General features: G+C 56.6%; 2 protein-coding genes across 2 annotated transcripts; one reads left to right on the plus strand and one right to left on the minus strand.

Moving 5' to 3' along the window:
* Positions 1 to 39: 39 nt before the first annotated feature.
* On the plus strand, positions 40 to 1,341 carry KRP23_5642 (uncharacterized protein; the record flags this gene model as incomplete). Its single annotated transcript, XM_067890733.1, has 1 exon — positions 40 to 1,341. One exon carries the CDS (start codon positions 40 to 42, stop codon positions 1,339 to 1,341), a length of 1,302 nt encoding a protein of 433 aa, XP_067747255.1.
* A 7,561-nt stretch (positions 1,342 to 8,902) lies between these two features.
* On the minus strand, positions 8,903 to 10,258 carry KRP23_5643 (uncharacterized protein; the record flags this gene model as incomplete). Its single annotated transcript, XM_067890734.1, has 1 exon — positions 8,903 to 10,258. One exon carries the CDS (start codon positions 10,256 to 10,258, stop codon positions 8,903 to 8,905), a length of 1,356 nt encoding a protein of 451 aa, XP_067747256.1.
* Positions 10,259 to 18,865: the final 8,607 nt, after the last annotated feature.

An 18,865-nucleotide genomic window follows, 5' to 3' on the forward strand; every position in this document is an offset into this window, starting at 1 on the left:
GTAATCTGGTCCAAGCTGCGTACCGACATTCAGTTGGTCATGCAATCCGGGCTGGACTATGACGACGCTCTCGAACTAGCCAAGGGCGACAACGTGGTGCACCCGCGGTTCGATTCTCGCTCGCTGGAGTCCATGCTCTCCCGGATGATGTACTGGCGTGAGCTGGACTCGACGCCCTGGACCAAGTACGTTCCGAGCTGGTATTTCAAGAAAGCCGAAGCTCTTCTCGAAGAGACCAAGGACAGCGCCAGCGTTCCGGAGCGTTGGGGCGACCTTCAGACGTCCCGCCTGGATGAGGCTCGTGAGCTCAATGAAGCTCTGTTCTCGGATGTGGGTGGCAATGATGGCGACGACGATCGGGATGAGACTTTCGATTCGAACGTCTCGGATGCCGGATCGAGCCGTCGCACCACGCCACCTCGGGCTGCCAAGCGTCGTCGCTCCGTGACGTCAGACTCCGGGGCGTCCGCGGCTGGGACCTCCGGACAAGTCGTTGCTCCGCCGGCGAAGAAGCGTCGGCCCGCTCAGGAACGCACGAAGTCCTTGCTCGCTCGGAAGTCTTACTCCGAACTGTCTGGTGACGAGCTCTGGGTGATCGAAACACCGGGGCGTGGCGTGACTTCTTGGCGCCACCACGGTGTCCTGATCAAGTTCTTCCCGGGCACCGCGAATGCGGTAGACCAGACATCAGGCTTTCCGGATTACATCCCGAACTTGTCCGTCCCAGAGGTGATCACCGTGGTCCGCGAACGTTGGGACCTAGCAGCTATTCAGGCGGTATACGCCGACAAGCCCTGGGACACCATGTTCGACAAGCGCTCCAAGTTCCTGATCATGCACTCCCGGATTGACACCAATTCGGTGTTTGTCCAGGGTGCGTTGAGTCGGATTGTCGCCGCGATGAAGAAACACCGCAAGGCCTTCTGGCTCGTCGGTCACTGGTACTTCGTGCCAACCGAACGGGATAGCGCGACTGATGTACTGGTTGCCGAACGCAAGAAACTCTGCGACACGGCCAAGAGGGAGTATCAGCTAGTGCTGAACGACGTGGTCAATGAAGGTCTTCCCGAAACGTTCCTTGAGGAGCCTGGCGTCTGGACGTATCCTGCCAAGTGTTGTTCCTGGGTGTTCATGCACGCATCTCAGAAGAAGGACGATGGGAAGCCGTACACCCTGAAGGAACAGCTCGCACGGATCGACAAACACGAACCCGCGCGCGCGCAATGGAACGCGTGCACTTCGGATGCGAAGCGTGTCGAGCACTTGCCCGAGAAGCTTCGCAATCGGCTGGTGCGTCCGGAAGACCGCCGCATTGTCCTGATCTCCGCCGAACACTCGTGAGAGCGACTCAGCCCGAATGGCCGAGTAGGAGTACGGTAAAAGGCAGTTCAGCGTTGCATGTTTTCATCTAGGCCTCCCTAACTCCAATCAACTCGAACCTTTGCATGCAAACCTGATCGTTCGAGTCTTCTTTCACTTATCCACCATTTCATCACTCCACATGTCCACGATTCCGAAAAGTATTATCACTCTCCGCGATCTCCACTCACACTCGTCATGATTCAGGATGGCTGCGACTCCCTCAGATTCTTTAGATGGGCGGCATCCTGAACAACTTTTTCACAGCGTAGCACTTTGAAGAGAAAACTGCTCCGTCGCTTCACACTTGCATCGGTCTGGTTCATTCAAGTTGACCCCATTCGGGACGGCTAGAGCCTGGGATGGTCAACTCCGGCTTGCATAGCCTGGAAACGAGCCTTGGCTCTTGCACTCTGGTTGAACTCATACAACAATGCTCCGCAGTTCAGTTGATGGACGGGAATCCACTCCGGATCGCGATACCCCTTCCACTTGAGGTTATTCCCGGATGCGTCGAGACGTTCGTGTCTGCTTCACCCAGCGCAGATCTATGATCTTTTCCTCCTCGAACTCGCCATTCGTGTTGTCCGGCTCCCAGCTATCTTCGGGCAGAAGTGCTGCGTCGAAATCATCATCTTCGTCCAGATCGAGCTCTTCCGTGGGTCGCTTCGGGAAAATTGCACGTTGCTTGAGTCGGCTCACGTGCACCCAGGGGTTCACACGATAACCCGTGCCGTCCACCTTGAGCTTCACGCGAAAGTCATCCCGAATCTCATCGATCCGGAACGGTCCGTGCCACATGTGAGCCAACTTCCTGCTCAGTCCGGGCTGCACGCGTGGGATATACAACCACACAGCATCGCCCTGCTCGAAACCAGCCTTGAGCCTCTCCGAAAGTTCACGCCACTTGCGTGTCTGCTCGTCCGAGCGAGCTCGCTTAGCCATCTTCTGAAGATCTTCGGCGCATGCTTGGGCATAACTGTAGTCACGCTGGAACTTCCGGCGCCACTCGTAAGCCGTACGTTCAGGAAGGCTGGAGGGTTTAGGCCCGAGCATTGAAGACACCGTACCCCGAGCGTCCCAACCATGCACCAGGTAAAACGGTGTATCCAGGTGGGTTGCGTCAAATGACGTATTCAGAGCGAACATGAGTCGCTCTGCGTGGTCATCCCAATCAGTCTGATCCGCTTCGGCGACGTAAGCTTTGACACTTCGCATGATAGTCTGAACCGACCGTTCCTGCTGACCATTAGCTTGGGGGCGGTACGCCAGAGTGGCACGCTGTTTGCTGCCCAGAAGCTCTCTGAACCTCGTGAAGACCTCGCTCATGAAACGTGGGTCCTGGTCGTGGCGAAGCATTGACGATGCTCCAAAACTCCGGAACACCCGCTCTTCGTAGGCCTCAGCAACATCTTGAGCCGTTGTGGACGCCATCGGCTGGCACATGACGTATCCGGAGAAAGCATCCTGAAACAGGAGGAGGAAAGTATTTCCTCGCGCTGACTTCGGCATGTGCGTCACGAAATCCATAGAGACTACCTCGAATGGCTGTCTTGGCTCGATGTTGCCCGGCGACGGTCCGGGATTCGGAGGCGCCCCCTTCCCGGAGGCACAATCCACACATTCTTTCACGAACCGTTCCACGTGAGCATACATGCCGTACCAGTAAAACTCGGACCGCAACTTCTCGAAGGTCCGGGTCACACCTTGATGTCCACCTTGATAGTCTTCGTGGGCATAGTGCAACATGTCCTCCTGGAGTGCATCCGGGACGACAAGCCTAGGTTCGTCCTGGAGGTCCCTTGGGCGATCCCGGGTTGACCGAGCAAGTCGGTAGAGTATGCCTCTTTCATCCAAGACGAACAAATCAGCAACCTTGGAGATCTTCCTCAGTCGCTTGGGAGAGAACTGGTCCAAATCACCATTCAGGAAAGCCGCAATCTCAGATAGATACTCTTGTTCCTGGTGAACTTTGATCCGTCTCCACCTTTCTGCTTGATACTCGAGTGGGCCCATTGCAGGGCGCTCTTCCGAAGCTTCAGCTGCGGAAGATCTCGTTAGGACAGCCATCACTCGCGCGGCAGGCGTTAGCGGAGCAGACTCCGGACCGGCCACTGTGTTATCAGGATCATCATTCGGGGTTTACTCGAATCCTCTTTCACCTCCTTGCTTTTGACATCCTGAATGTACACCGGCGGCTTCATCAACTGTTCATGGATCTTAGATACCACTTCCAGGTGTCTTCGCTCATCATCATCCTGAACGGTCCACGACTCTCCCAAGACAAGCGTCTTGGAGGTCAGGTAGTCGGCAGCTTGGTTGAAATCACGCTTGACGTGTACTAACCGAAGCCTCTGGAACTTCTCCTTCAGGACTTCACACTCAGCCAGTCTGCGTTGCAAATTCGGCTGGTGGCAGTTGATAAGTCCTTGGACCTGTTGGATGACAATCCTCGAATCACCGACGACTACGAGGTCCTGAACATCGTTCTCCAACGCCATGTCTAGGCCTTTAAGTAGGCCATAGTATTCAGCGTCGTTCACAGTGACGTCATCCAGGACGAAACCTCGTGCATCCAGGACGGTCCATTCGGGCAGTTTCCACAAGATGCATCCGCAGCTGCCTCGCCGCGTGGAGGTCTTAGCCGCACCATCAAAACTCATGACAATCCCGGAGTAACCAGCCTCAAGCATCTCAATGCTCACTACCGGAGGCGTCTTGATGTGCCCCTTGGCTGGGATGAGAGATTCCGCGATTTCATCTAAGTGCTCTCTCGGAGTGATGCCAGCACCCAGGATGGCGGCGAGTCCATCATCATCACGCTGGACCTTCCGGATCTCCAAGTCGTAATGCGAGAGCGCGACACCCCAAGGCACCGTACGCCCATCAGCGGTCTTGGACTTGATGACCCATTTGAGAACGGAGTACCTGGTGTACACCACCAGGGGACATCCTTCGAGAAGCGTTCGGAACACCCGGAGCACCCGCATTACTGCGATGACTTCTTTCTCCGCGATGTGGTACCGAAGTTCGGCTTCATTCAGGACGCGCCCCGTGAATCGAACAGGCTGAATGCGACCACCGTGCTCTTGTCCGAGGACAGCGCAAGCTGCCCACTGGTTGGCATGCGGAATGATCACGAACGGCTTCGTCCGGTCCGGATGACGCAGCATCGGCGTCGAAACAATCTTTCTTTTCAGGATAGCGAAAGCCTCCTTAGCTCGAGCGAGATCTCGCCCGGCTGAACCTGCTCATCGGTCAGCTCGTACAGAACGGCGGCTACCACCGGGAAATCCTCGATGAACTTGTGGTAGTAATTGAGGCTACCCAAGAACGACTGAACTCCCTTCAGGGTGGTCGGGAACGGGAGACTCTCAATGCCTTTGGCTATCTTCGGGGTGGCCCGGATGCCTTCAGCACCAATCTCATGCGAGAGGTAGGGGATAGTCTGCTTCCCGAATTCGCTCTTCGGCAGACTCACGGAGATGCTCCAATAACGCAGCCGATAGAGCAGCGCATTCAGATCGTTACACAGTTCATCCCAAGTTGGCGCTCCGTGCGCAATGTCATCGATGTAAGAGCTGCGCCCCAGGACCGGTCCCATTTGGGACGGCGCCGGGATATTGCGCTTAAAGACAGTCATCTGCTCCGTCAACGCAGGCAACTGAGAGCCGTGGTTCGGGCACTCCGGATCAGCGCATGTACATTCCAGAGTAACGTCTCGAGGTTCGTATGGATCCAGTTTCAGGTAGTCCAAGACGTCTTGATCCACCAAAGCTTCTTCTTCGGGAGATAGCCGAACGAATCCCCACAGGCAGTTGTTGATCATGTGCTGATAGACCAGCGGAGCATTCTTCAACCCGAAAGGCATTCGCACCCACTGGAAATGTCCGAAGGGGCACACGAACGCCGAGATGAGCTTGGCTCGCTCCGTCATCCGGACTGCCCAGAATCCACTGGCCATATCTAGGCTCATAAACCACATCGCTCGCTCGAACCCAATCAGAAGGTCATCGATCAGCGGGAGAGGGTAATTGGAGAGCCGAATGAATCCGTTGACAATTCGGTAGTCGATACACATCCGGATATCCAAGCCGTTCTTCTTTAGAACAATCACGATCGGGGATGCCCACGGCGATTCAGAGTGCTCGATCAGTCTGGTCTCAAGCAGCTTCTTCAGAAGCTCGTACACCTTGATTGCTACATGAGGTGCAACTGAACGGGGACGTTGAGTCACTGGTTTGGCGTCACCTACATCTAGGTCGCACACGACTCCGCGCGCAGGCGCGGGAGCCGCATTACCGTCACCTAGGAAAATGGACCGATGATGTTTCAGGATATTCCGAAGCTTGCGATCCTGAACTTCTGTCGTGACGCCAGGTTCACCCACGTCGGCCTTGTTGATATCGCAATGCGGAGTCAGATCTTGCAATTCAGGAAGCATCGCTAGTTGGTCGCGCAGCTGCGCCAGTAGTTCACTGCCTTCGTGAATGTACACTGCCGGTTCCAGGTCGAGATCCTCAGCATTCATTCGCATGCACCGTTCATACTCTTGTTTGAGCAACCGGTCTGGCGTGCTTGCTGTAGCTGAACTCGACCATTCCGGGCCGGGATCCTCCACATTAGGTTCACTTGGGACCACCGTCTCCGATTGATCGCCCGGAACCGCTGTAAGGACAGCCTCGCCTCGAACTTCATCGGATGAGTGGATCGTCGGTTTGGGCTCGTCCATTCGGTCGGCTCCTTGTTCAGGTGGTTTCTTACGTACACTCTTCCGTGAGGTCCTAGCGGGTGAGCCAACCTTGGCGGATTTGGGTGACCACGTTGATTCGGAAGTGTCCGTCTCGGGCTGCTCGGAAATTTGTGATCAACAACGGTCGAGGTTTGTTCTGGAGCTGCACCATCCGAACTTGTCCGGTCGGGGTTGCAGGCTTGAGCAACAACTTGGTCGGCCACTTATACTCGTGCGTCTGGACTGCGGGTGGCTGAGCGTCCCACATCTGCTCGAAACGTCTGGCCCGCAACTTGGCCTGCTGTGAAACAGTATTCTCGTAGACCAGTTGCTGCCACTCCTGATAGCGTCTCGATCCGGGCCGCACAAAATGGCCAGGGCTCGGGAAGCTATCCTTTTCCACAATCCGGGCGATCGGCATTCGGAAATCCATCAAAAGATCTCGATTCGAGATGTTCACCACCTTGACTCCAGTAGCCCATGACTTGGCTCCATAGATGATCTGAGTGACCTACCGGTCACCGCGTCCGGCCCAAACTACGTCTCGCCAGGGATTGGCCTGACCATAGCGGATCCGAACCGTGGTGCTCTCTCCGGGACGTAAGTACAAACTCTCGAGAGGGCAGACCGGTAGGTCTATCCCTTGGTGTTTGCGTATGACGTCGCCGTACATGAGCACTGTCTCCTCATCTGGGAGGACGATGAGTCCTTCCCGAATGCACAACCGTACTCCAGCTCGAAGCATGAAATCCATGCCCAGAAGAACATGAACGTCTTCTCCAATATTCGCCCCAAAACTCCGAGACATACACCACTCGATGTCCCAGAGTCAACTTCACTTCTGTGCTCGCGGAGATGTATGTCGATACACCCCCGAGTCCAGACACCTTGATCTGCTTTCCGGAGTTGATCTTCAGCTTGAGCCTACGCGCAAGGTCAAAGCTGATCATACTCACAGTCGCACCGGTGTCCAGAAGGATCTGCACCCTGAAGTTGTTGACTGCACCATGAACCGTGGCAACTTGACGCCTTCCCTCTTCTGGATCGTGATCGGCCCACCAGCCATACCGCTCTCCCGGATCCAACCGAAATTCAGTCGGACCTCCAGGGTCTGCAGGCGAAGGCGGTCTCGGACGATCCGAAGACCAACGCTCGGGCTGTACAGGTTCTTCATCAATCAGGGAAGTCATACATTGTTGTTTATCTTGGTTCTTGGTTCTCAGTTCCGGGCCGACGTACACTAAGACACACAATTCTGAGGGTTTTCTCTGCCCGACGCGTACCGAGTCCTCACTCGGCGGGCTTAGTGGTTTAACTGCGCCCCGTCAGAATTGGCTTCGCTACCCAGGATAGCATCCCGGATGTAGCTTGGCAGGTCTGGTAAGTCGCCCTGCATGAGCAGCTTCTTGAGATCTTGGAGTGCCTTCCAATCTTCACACTTTCCATCGTGAAACTGCTTGCATTTGGGACACGGTCGAGTACTGCATTCTTCCTTCGCGTGGCCACGGCGATTACAGCGTCCGCACACTCGAGTCTGGAATCAATTCGAGGCTTTGTGTCCCCATCTGCCACAATCTCCGCACTGTTCATCCCGATCCGGGTTATCACGGCGCGGATATGACGGCAACGGAGCCTGTCTGTGGGCCGCTGGTCCTACGTTCGGGGCTGACGGGCGTTGGTTCGTCCAGCCGACGTTGCCCATGATTCGATACACCTCGTGGATGAGCTCCTCCCGAGTCATAGTGGCCGGGTTGAAAACAGCATTCGGGGCGTCAGCATCCGGGTCAGTCAAGTCACTCGCCAGCTCATCTGGGAACGGGAGGTTGTCTGCCGCTTCAGGATAGCGAGTACTCTCAAATCCTGGATCGTCTTCGTCTTGAGCCACGTACGCACGGTCTTGGCGTTTCGGTCGGAATCGGTCCCGAATGACATTGTCGACTCGGTTATCCCGAATCTGCGGTGCTCGTCCGGGACGGCCCTCGCTCTGGCGCACTTCCTCTTGTTGCTTCAGGACATACTCAAGGTCAGAGACCTTCCTGAACCGTTGACTCTGAAGTGTGGCCCTGAGCTGGTCGTCCGCGATCGTCTTCATGAAGCGCTTGATGTGCTGCTCGCGTTGCCGCTCCGAACTCCTGAACTTGACATCGGCCTGTTCGGCAGCGAGATTCAGGCGATACAGAAACGCCAATGCGGTTTCATCCTTGTACTGCCGGATCGTATAGTACTTCTCGGCATCCGAGAGCTTCGACTTGCAGTATTCGCACTTGAACGCTCTGGATAACCTGGTCCAGTCGGTCCGGACGACCTTCTTGAGCTGTCCACGCCAGTTCCGGACTGTAGGCGACATCTTGAGCTTGAGCTTGAGCTTGTAGCCCTTCAGCTCGTCGCTCCACCCAGCCTGAATGGCCATGTTCAGGAAGCGCTCCCACCAGCGACGACGTGCGGCAAGCGAGGCCTTCTCATTGAAATCCTCCAGCGTGCTTGAGTTCACGTACTGCTTGAACGTCACGGTCGTGCCGTCCTGCAGGGTCGTTGGGGTTGATGAGTGCGCGGGCACACCATCGCTCGAGCTGTCAGAGTCGTCGTCGTCAGAGCCGTTGCCACTGGAATCTGGATCCGAGTCCGGATCAGGGTCTAGGCGGCCTACATGGCGGCGCAAGGGCTTCCTGTGAGAGTCTTCCCGGGCGGGCTTCTTGTCTTCGGACTTTTGCGGCTCCCTAGACTTCGAAACAGTTCTCGGCGCATATGCTCGGGATGAGCCCGGCGCCGCAGCCTGGATGACTGCCTCTTCTTTGACAGCTGGTTCTCTTTTCAAGTTCCCCACACCCGGGATGCCTGCATGATTACACGCTTTTGGGCTGCCGGAAGATTGCTGACCGTTGGACTCGCTGGATTTTTTGGCTGACCACTTGTGTTTCCAGGGATTGCGTTACTGGATACCGTTGCAAGATTGGGGTCGGATCTGGTTCGGGTTGCCAAATCAGGGTTAGTCGACCCTTGGCCATCTTGAACCTGGGGTAATGTTGCCGGTAAGTTGCTGGAGAACGTTCCGGGAACGTTCCGTAAGGTCCGGATTGTCGCTTGGTCCCTTCTTCGGGCTTCTTCCAGGGCCTGGATCTTTTGCTGGAAAGACTCAATCTGCGCATTCAGGCTCTGCTGGAAACTAGAGGACCACGACGCTTTCTCGGCTTCGACCCCGGCTTGGAACTGCTGCAGGCACTGTTCGATCTCCGCCTGGGCGGCTTCACGCGCGCGCTGTGCGGCCTCCTCTCGTACAGCCTCAACGTCCTCCGGCGTCACGGACTGCGGGACGACAGGGGGCGCAGGGGCAGCCGCAGGGACTTTCATCCGGGACTTCAAAGTCTGGAGCAGACGCTCTTCTTGCGCGGCGGCCTGGGAGGCCAGCGCCTGGATCGCCTGGAACGCTTGGTTCATGTTAGCGTCCTGCTGTGCCAGCCGCTCGTCTTGCTTGACCTCCATTCGGGATAACGCGTCCTGCGTCGACTTCATGGCGTTCAGGGCGACCTGAGACTCTCCAGACATCGAGGATTGTGCGGATCTTCCGGAGTAGCTCGAGCGTTCAGACTTCACAGACCGCTTCGAACGACCATGGCGCTTGGAGTTTCGATGCTCGCGCCAGCTCTCCTCATCCGAGCTGGAATCGCTCGGGGACTCACTTGGACTCGATTTTCGGGGCCGAGCACGTCTGCGTGACGATCTCGACCGGTGACCACTTCGAACGCGTGCACGACCCGACTCCGCCATAACAACATCGCCTGGGTCTGCCTGCGCTGGTGGTCTCGGGAGAACAGAACGTGTAATCTGCACGCTCATGCCTCCGACGTCCTGAGCAGTAACACTCTCGCCTTGAGCCGTCATCACCAATCCGGATGGACCGGCGTATGGCATGTGAGCCGTAGCGCCTCCACCCCCAATGGACCACATCGAGGATGACGAAGACGAGTACCTTCCGGATGATCGCGATCCGGACGTGGCGCTTCGGTTTGACTCTTCCGAATCCAGGGCGGACGGTCCAAAGATATCCGAGCTGCGCCGTGAGATTGTGCTTGGAGCGACCGACATGCGATCACTCGGGTTGGACGCACTCTGGCTCGGCAACGCGGATGAATGGATCGACAGGTGTGACTCCATGGACGGCACCGACATCGCCCGGAGATACTGACGCTTCAGGTCAGGTTCACCAGTGTACGAACTTGTCGGACTACAAGTCGGTCGGATCCCTGCCACCTTCAGGCGGGCGACAAAGTCTTTTCCCACCAAGTCAGCCTCGTAGGTCGACATCAATAGATCGCCGTCTTGATCCTCGGCCTTCACGTCCTCCGGAGTGTTTTGGTTTTCCAGAGTCTGTGCCTCCTCAGTAGACACTATTCTGGATACCACTCCAGCAGTGATGCTACGCCATTCGAGAAATTCTGCACCGAGAAAGATGCTGCAAGTCCTCGGTCACTCGGCGGATCAAGTTCGGGTCCACTCGGGACGCACGCGTCCGAAACCATTCACGGATCAAGTTGCGAAACCTGAACCCAGCCTCGAAGAACAGCGTCTGGAGAAGTGCCATGCACTCTCTTGGGGACAGCGTACTCGGGGCGCCACGATTGCGGCGATATCTTCAGTCGTGTTAGGGCCCATTCGCTCGAGCGCCCATTCGGAGATCCACGCTTCGGACTGCGCGGCCATTGCCGTCCTGGATAGAACATACTCGGTCGTCAGTGTCATCGCTCGCCACCACGCTTGGAAATCTGGGGAGGCGGCAGGCCATTCGTAGCGCACAGTCGGAGACACGACATACTCGACGACCACACGCTCCCAGCGACGGACTTGTTCAGCCACGTACGCCTTGGCCTGCTCCACACTCGTCCACTCTGGACGCCCCTCTTCCGACTTCTCGGACGTCAGGTCGACGTCCGTTCGGGGTGCTGGGGATGGTGGCGTTCCGAGTGAACTCTCTCGACTGGGCGGGAGCGCGACGTCGGTTGGCGACAGCTCGGTCTTTGGACGCGCCGGCGCCGATGCAGCCGGGGGTGTCACTTCTTCCTTCACCGTCGACAGCGGACCTTCGCGCTTGATCGTCGGCGCTTCGTCCAGAGGGTCTTCATGCGCCGGCCGCTCCTCCTCCGATTCCAAGTCGTCATCCGAGATGACGATCTCTTCTTGGACATTCTGACTCGGCCGCGGCGGTTCCGAAGTCCCACCCTCAGCCGAGGACTCTACCTTGACGGCGCCTCCCACAGACGCCTGGTCGGGCGCATCCGGACCGGACACACCCACATACTCCACACTCAAATCCGAGCTGGAATCTTCAGCGGGATCACCCGAAGCCTCCGGTTCAAGCCGATTTTGACGCCACCATCCGGGGTTGCTTGGTGCGCATCCTGGGTGGGTGGTTCTGAGTCGGACTGGAACTGGAAATCTCGCGGTTCCTCTCGCTCCTTCTGCTCCTTGGCAGCCTTCCGCTTTGCAGCGGCGGCCTGACGGCGCTCCTGGTTCACTTCGTCCAGCGATTTCGTCTCTTCAGGCGGCAAACCTTGAGCTCGACGTGACTTCCGTGACGCTTTACCACGCACTCGACCACGTCCTCCTTCGCGCGTGCTCTCACTATCAGCCATAACACCTTAGATCAGTTGGTTAGTAGCTCTCACACCCCTTGAATCCTAAATCAAATATACAATCGGTGAAGTCCCTAGGCAATCGAATCCGGGCACGCGCACCAGCTGAGGCGAGGCGGGTGAACGCCTTTATCGTCCATCGTGCCGGCAGACGAACGAGCTTCGAGAACTCAGACGACCCGAACGCTTCGGGGAGTACCCGTTCCTCTAGGAGGGAGCGTCCGGATGCCGGGGTCAGAATCCCGAATGCAGACAACTAGTGTCTGCCCCGAGATTTGGCGTGTGACCTTGAAGTAATCCCTATCGGTGTCGTTTATCTTCGACGGACCGGGCTTTGACCTTTGGGATGTTCTTCGATCAGGATACGTAGATATGTAGAGAGACTACCAGACTCTAACAGTCCGGAGTGTCTTGGCTGGGAGTGGGGTCACGAACAAAGACCTTCTCCAATAACCAAAAGCAATACAGAAACAACAACAGAGTTTGTTATACACTCACAATATACAGCCTGTCCGAATGAGTTACAGTCCCGAATACAGGTAAATTCGGGATGCCTCCGCGCACCACTCCCGATGGGAGAAATATACAAGTTCCTTCGAACCACACAGCAATCTACTATCAAAATCCAGGGGGGATTGCTAATAACCTCCCGAATCGTAGGTGAATATGAAATGAAAGCAGTCACTCTAAAGCAACCACAGTCAACTGACAAATGAAATAGGCGGATCAATCCAGGGATACGAGTTCCTGGTCCCCACCTAAATGGGACTTAGACTTAGGTGAGAGTTTTCGCACGGGTTCCTCGATCTTCGTGCGGTCTTGGTCGTCCGATACGCCAGCGCTCCCGGGTCGCAGCCTCGTAGTAGTCGCTATAGGTCGCAGCAGTCTTCCTCAACGCAGTACGCTCAAAGCAAGGGGGCCGACAAGGCACCACTTCTCACTTCCAACGCAAAACAAACTCTGTTTTCTTCTTATCACTATCTTCTTCTTCTGTCTGACTTGGTCTACTGGATTCTTGGCGGTCTCCTTCGTCGTGTCCGCGCACTCGCATTCAGGTTGACTTGGTCTTAGTATGGTGGGTTGCACGTCGAACGTCACGTCGGGCTCTGGAGCGGAGCACACATCACATGTCGACGCTGATATCTTTGGGGTCCCTTGGACTCACTTGCGGTTTGTATGGGGATCTGCAGCACGGCCCATCCCGACGGTGGGACCGGCATTGCGTTTCTCCGGGCACACCTCGAAACTGGCCCCTTGGCCAGCTGGTCGGACGCCGTGTCACTCGCTGATTGGCTGAGAGCCACGCAGCTTCAACTTCATCCGGGATGTCGATTCATTCGGGAAGTCACTTGATTATTCGGGATGTCCTCGTCGCTTCGGGATGTCCGTCGCCAACTCGGGTTATCCGAGCTCTGCAGGCTCGGATCTCGCTTTCCTTCACGCCTTCGGAGGTATAGGCTTCTGTCATCTTGTGCCTTCATCACTCGGCTCTCCTTCCAGGTTCATCGCTACACAGTCGTTCCAGGCTCGGACTTGGGTGGTTCATTCAGGATGTACGTACTCATCAGGGGCCTGTACGGGTCCAGGTTGCTCGGCCTTGGCTGCAGTCTCTAGAAAGCCAGTCACTCGGGTGACGCACGTGGCTGTATCCCGGATCATCTTCTCTCCCACTTGATTCTGATGGGCACAGACCGGACGGCGCAGCTGCGAACGAGAAACTCAAGATCGCCTCGTGTCAGGTACATTGAACCGAGAGTTTGTTGCTGGTCAGTCCAAGAGATAGGAGTGGCCGAGAGTTAGGGGCGACAAGGAGTGTCGGTCCCTATATATTGGTGGAACCCGAGTGTTCCCAAGTGTATTTCACTACCCGCCGAGGTTACCCTCGGCAAACCCGTATTAGGCGTGATTGCCGGTACCCTTACTTCTGAGGGGCTGCGGGGGTTCGCGCGAAAGCGCAATATTGCATTCTAGCCCTCGCTCGTGGCTAGTAGTGCAGGTTTTAAGGTTGACCGAACTCAACCTTGGTATACAGAGGCGCTTACAACCAACCCGGTGTAAGGGATCGTTCCTGGTCTTCAGGTGTAGATCCAACGTTCGCTGACCTTTCGCGAGGGAAGCGTGTGTTGTTGGTGGGACTCATACCGTTCGGTAGTGATATTTTCTGCGTGTTCCTACGCGACAACTGGTGCCGCGACCCGGGATTGGTGTGACCTTCTGTGTGTCTTGGTTGCATATAGGTTCTGATCTTAACGAGCATTCGAGAGAAGAAAGAAGAAGAAAGAAGATGGCGAAAGAAGCGAAGTCAGCGGTACCAGCAACGCCGGCGAGGTCAAGTGGAACGCGTACCGAGGGTTCGGGGCGTTCCGGTTCGTCGTTCGCGACGCCGAGTACGTTGGCGTTGATCAACGAGTTCGGACAGTTTTGATGAGCCGATGGACTATTCTGACGCCAAGGAAGATGACGAAGAAGATGACCTGGAAGATAAGGCAGCTATGCCCGAGCTTTCGGAAGCCGCTGCAGTATCTGCAGGACGCAGCGGAGGGGTGAGATCGCTTGCGCGAAACCTCACCGAAGAGTTGAACGAAGTGGCTGGTCCCGAACCAGCCAACGGTTACGACGAAGATGAGTCCGACGATCACCGATCGTCGGCGATGGCCGAGGATGCGAATTCTCGGCCGAACGGCGGCCGGCCTCCTCTTAACGGAGACACCCCGGCCGCCAACCGAGTTCTGGGTCGATACCTAGAGCTCATGAAGGTGAAGAGCAACTGGATGCGATCCTTCGCCTCAGAGGTTGTTCGCCAAGCCATCTGGATGGAGCTCGGTGGCGAGCTAACTGTGCCCGTGGAGTCGTGGAATACTCGGCAGGTGGCCGAGGACACGGTGCAACTCCTACGCGCTATGGGATGTGAACCCCAAGTGTTCCCGACGGAAGCAGACCTTCGAGCATGGGCACCCGAGGACGCCGCTACGGCGCTTCGCAAGTGGAAGCAGAAGCTTCGGTCGGCCTTCGGGGTGGCCGAGGCGGGGGTTAGTCGTCCACCGAACGTCCGCCACGCATCGGATCCGGTCGACCCGTCCATGATTCCATTGCCATCGACCCCTGGGAGACGCCCCAGAGGGTCGACCGAGGCCGGAATATTTTCGGCCCAAGGTGCGACGTCGACGTATTTCCAAGACTCTCACATGGTGACGCCAAGGTCGGCCAGTCGTACAGAGCGACTGGCGAGAGAGGCCGAGGGATATCGAACCGCTCCGACTGCTGGACGAAGCGCAAGTCGGACGCCCAGCCGACGTTACGACCTCCGCGACGACTCATCCGACGAAGATTCGTTCGACGTCGGAGACACCGGGGGTGACTTGACGGGAGAATGGGCACGCCAAATTCGCGAGTTGAGTGCTGTGGAGAATGACAGTGCAACACCGAGGTTAGAGATCGCCACGCACCTCCCACTCGGAAACATCAAGCCGTACTTGGGACTCCGCGATAAGAGCGAGAAGTCCATGCAGTGGCTCCGAGCGTTCATATACGAGATGAAAGGGACGCACACGCCGCCCAACGAATGTGCATGGCGTTTGAATTGAGCCTCCAAGATGGTGCTCTGCATTGGTACCGACAGCTGCCCCGCAAAACGAGGCGCACGTGGAAATTGTTGAGCGATGCGTTCATTAAGTACTACTGTCGAGGTTCAACCAGTCTGCGAAGGCTCGGTACTACTCGGCCAAGCGAGAGGAGAAGGAGCATGTCTGCGACTATCTCAACCGACTTAACGGCTATGCTCGCAACGCCGGTGTGCAGTTCGAGCATGGCGGTCGTGATGCAAAGGACCACGTCGAGCATTTCTTGGATTCGTGCGAAGACCGAGGTCTAGAAGAGCGTCTGTGCCATGTCCGAGTTAAGAACATTCACGACCTCGAGGATATGATCAATGATATTCCTTCGTCGCAGAGAGCGAAAATCTGGACGCGAGTCCTCGGTCCGCCGCCCTCGAGGGCAAGAGGTAGCACGCCGACGCGATGGTGGACGCTCCGAGGATCCGCGGGACGGCTATCGCCGAGACCGACGTCACCGAGAGGACGACCGTCGTCGAGAAGACCGTTACCGAGACGATAACCGTCGCCGGGATGACCAACAGAATCGACCGAGGGTCACTCTCACTGACGCCCTGACCAACATAGTGACGGCGCTGAATGCGGGACGCTCGGCAGGACAGCGCGTGGAGGATACCCAGAAGTGTACAACGGCGGATATGATGACACCGAGGAGTACGGACCGGAGTCTCATTCCGGCGATGACGACCGATACTCCGAAGGGTACTCGGACGACGGATACGCGTCGACCGAGGACCGAGGCCACGTGGCTGCTGCAAACGACACTGAACGTCGCAATGCGGCTGAAGGAACATTCGCTCGCGCCGACAACCGTCGGCCGAGGGCAAGTAACGGTCAGCGGCCGTATGACCGAGATGACCAGCGCCGAAACTCCACCGGACGCGATGGTCGACGCCAATATGGTCCATGCGCCGCCTGCGGAGGACTCACCCATTCGGCTCACTACTGCTTTAAGCGATGCAAGATGTGCAAACAGGTTCATGATGCCGGGAAGTGTGAAGCCTTCCAAGAACTCACGAATCTCCTCCGAGCTAAGGTCGAGAAGAAGGACCTCTCGCCGGAATTGCAAGAACTCGTCTATGGGAGTCATTTAAACTAGGCAGCCCGCCAACTGAAACTGGGTTGGTCCCAATCGGGCTGCCACAGTTAGCCAAACCTGCGCTGGATGCGGACTATATGTTCGCATTCGCAGGTGTGTGCAACGCCTGATGACTTGAATATGGAATATGTGAAAACGACGGAAAATGTAAAGGAGAGAGGCGTAAGCCTCGGTGAGAGTGAAGTGGATGGGCGACGTGTGGATGGAGACGGAGTGGAGCTAACCGAAGCTTCGATCCTCAGCATGGCCAAAATCGACCATCCATCCCGAGACCTCGGCCAGACGATTAACTGTTATCTGGCGAGAGAATGGGGTGGTGGTCATCCCAGCGCTATGACAAGAGGAAGCGATTGCGAGCCCTCGTCAATGGGGCTGTAAACGACTCACGAACGAGGATTCTACTGGACACGGGTGCGAATGTCAGTGTGATATCCGCGTCATATGCGAAACGGTTGCGGTTGCGCGAAGTTCCAGACCACGGTAGGAGTCTGGAAGTGCGAGGAATTAACCCAGGGGTGATGGAGACCGCAGACGAGCACTCGTTAAAGTCACGCTAGGCTGGGAGCGCGTGTACGAATTTGAAGTATGGATTATGGATCACAGTGCAGGAGTTGATGTGGTCTTGGGAACGGATTTCATGATTCCAGCCGGAGTCCGGCTGGATCTGTTCCACGGCACTGCGAGACTACCGGACGAGGTGATGGTGCCCTTGGTGAAGTCACAGAACCCTGCAGAGGCCGAGCCGTACAGCATGCAAGTGACTGGACGCCCAACCGAAGACTTGTCAGTCCCAGGGCGTGAGTGGCGAGAATTCAGGCTACCACGACGACGGCCGCCTCTGACTACTCACGATGTGTGGGCCCGCCGGATTGGGAACTTGGTGCCCACTGTAGCGAGGTCTCGACGGGGGCAGCCGACGATGGTGCGACTAACGAACGTGTCACCGAAGATTGCTCACTGCGCGAGACACGAATCGGTACTGCTTTGGGTGAAAAGGGGTGACCTGCCACAAGGAGATGGATACACTCGTTTGAACTCCGCTAAGTATGAGGAGTGGCAAGTCCTGGCGTACGCGGAGTGTCGAGACGAGACTTTGTTCGCGCGGGAACGCAAACTCTACGAACGATGGTTGGCAGATCAGCCACCCGCTGTAGAACGACGAGACTATCCGACACCTCGCGGCATCCTACCTCGACCATCCGACGACTTGGGAAGCCTAGACGAGGGCCAGATAACGTTCGCAGATAGGAGTACTGAGGAACCGACAGAACGAGACCGAATGCCGTTGACGATTACGATGCGATCCTCTGACGGACCTGTTGGAGGTAGTTGGGTCGACGAAGATGACGACTCGGTGGCGACCGACACCTCTGATGGTGCGGATACCACGTATACGAGTGAAGAGGACTCCATCCCCAGTCCTCGGTGATGACCCGGAGATCCGATTGGAATCTGCCTTCGTAGCAATGATGCATGAGATTACCACGGGGGACGGTTCAGGTGGTGAGAACACCGATACCAATACGTCCGAACATTTGGCGAATGAGATCGAGTTGACGGACTATGCACACGAGTTGGCGTTCTTACCGGACCTGACCGAAGCCTCGGAAACGGTACTGGATTATTCAGGGCCGAATGTTCTGAACCCGAGCGCGACAGCCCGTCAACAAGAAGGTCTCGTCGCGGTGCTGAAACGACACGAGAAGATCATGATTGCGAGTGGGAACGCTCTGCCACCACCGGCCTACGGTGTGGTGTGCGACATTGACGTACAGGGGCACCCGCCCATCAAACAGAGAGCTCGGAGAACACCGCTCCGACACCTTCGGAAGCTGTACGAGCTCCTGAAAGGCTTGCTGAAAGCTCGTCTAGTGGCGTTTTCGGACAGCCCATGGGCGTCGCCCATCGTGATCGTGCTCAAGAAGAATGGAGTTGATATTCGGTTGTGCATCGACTACAAGCTGGTGAATGCAGTCACGGCGATTATGGAGTACGCCATGCCGTTGGTCGACGACTTGTTGACCGACCTGGAAGCCTACTTATGGTTCTGCTCGCTTGATGCGGCCAGTGGATTCTGGGCCATTATGATGACGATGCGGGCCCGCAAGGTCTCGGCATTCGTCTGTGCACTCGGACATTTCGAATGGCTTCGTATGCCGTTTGGATTGAAGAACGCACCGATGATTTACCAACGAATGATCGACAATGCTCTGTGGGGTTTCGTCCAACCGAAAGGCGGCTGGCTCCACTTCTCGGAGCTTATGCGAACGGCCGAAGCCCACGCCGAGGTTGCACGGACAGGGGTGACCGACCCTTCATCGCGGTCACCCGAGGAGTCCACAACTCCGCCGACCAAATTCGAAGCCGACCGCGAATCCTCGGTCATGCTTGACGCAGTGAATGGGTTAGTGAATAGCCCTGTTGCCGACATGTTCTC

The sequence above is a fragment of the Phytophthora ramorum genome (assembly GCF_020800215.1).
Source record: "Phytophthora ramorum isolate Pr-102 chromosome Unknown Phyram_PR-102_s0004, whole genome shotgun sequence".
NCBI classification, from domain to species: domain Eukaryota; phylum Oomycota; class Peronosporomycetes; order Peronosporales; family Peronosporaceae; genus Phytophthora; species Phytophthora ramorum.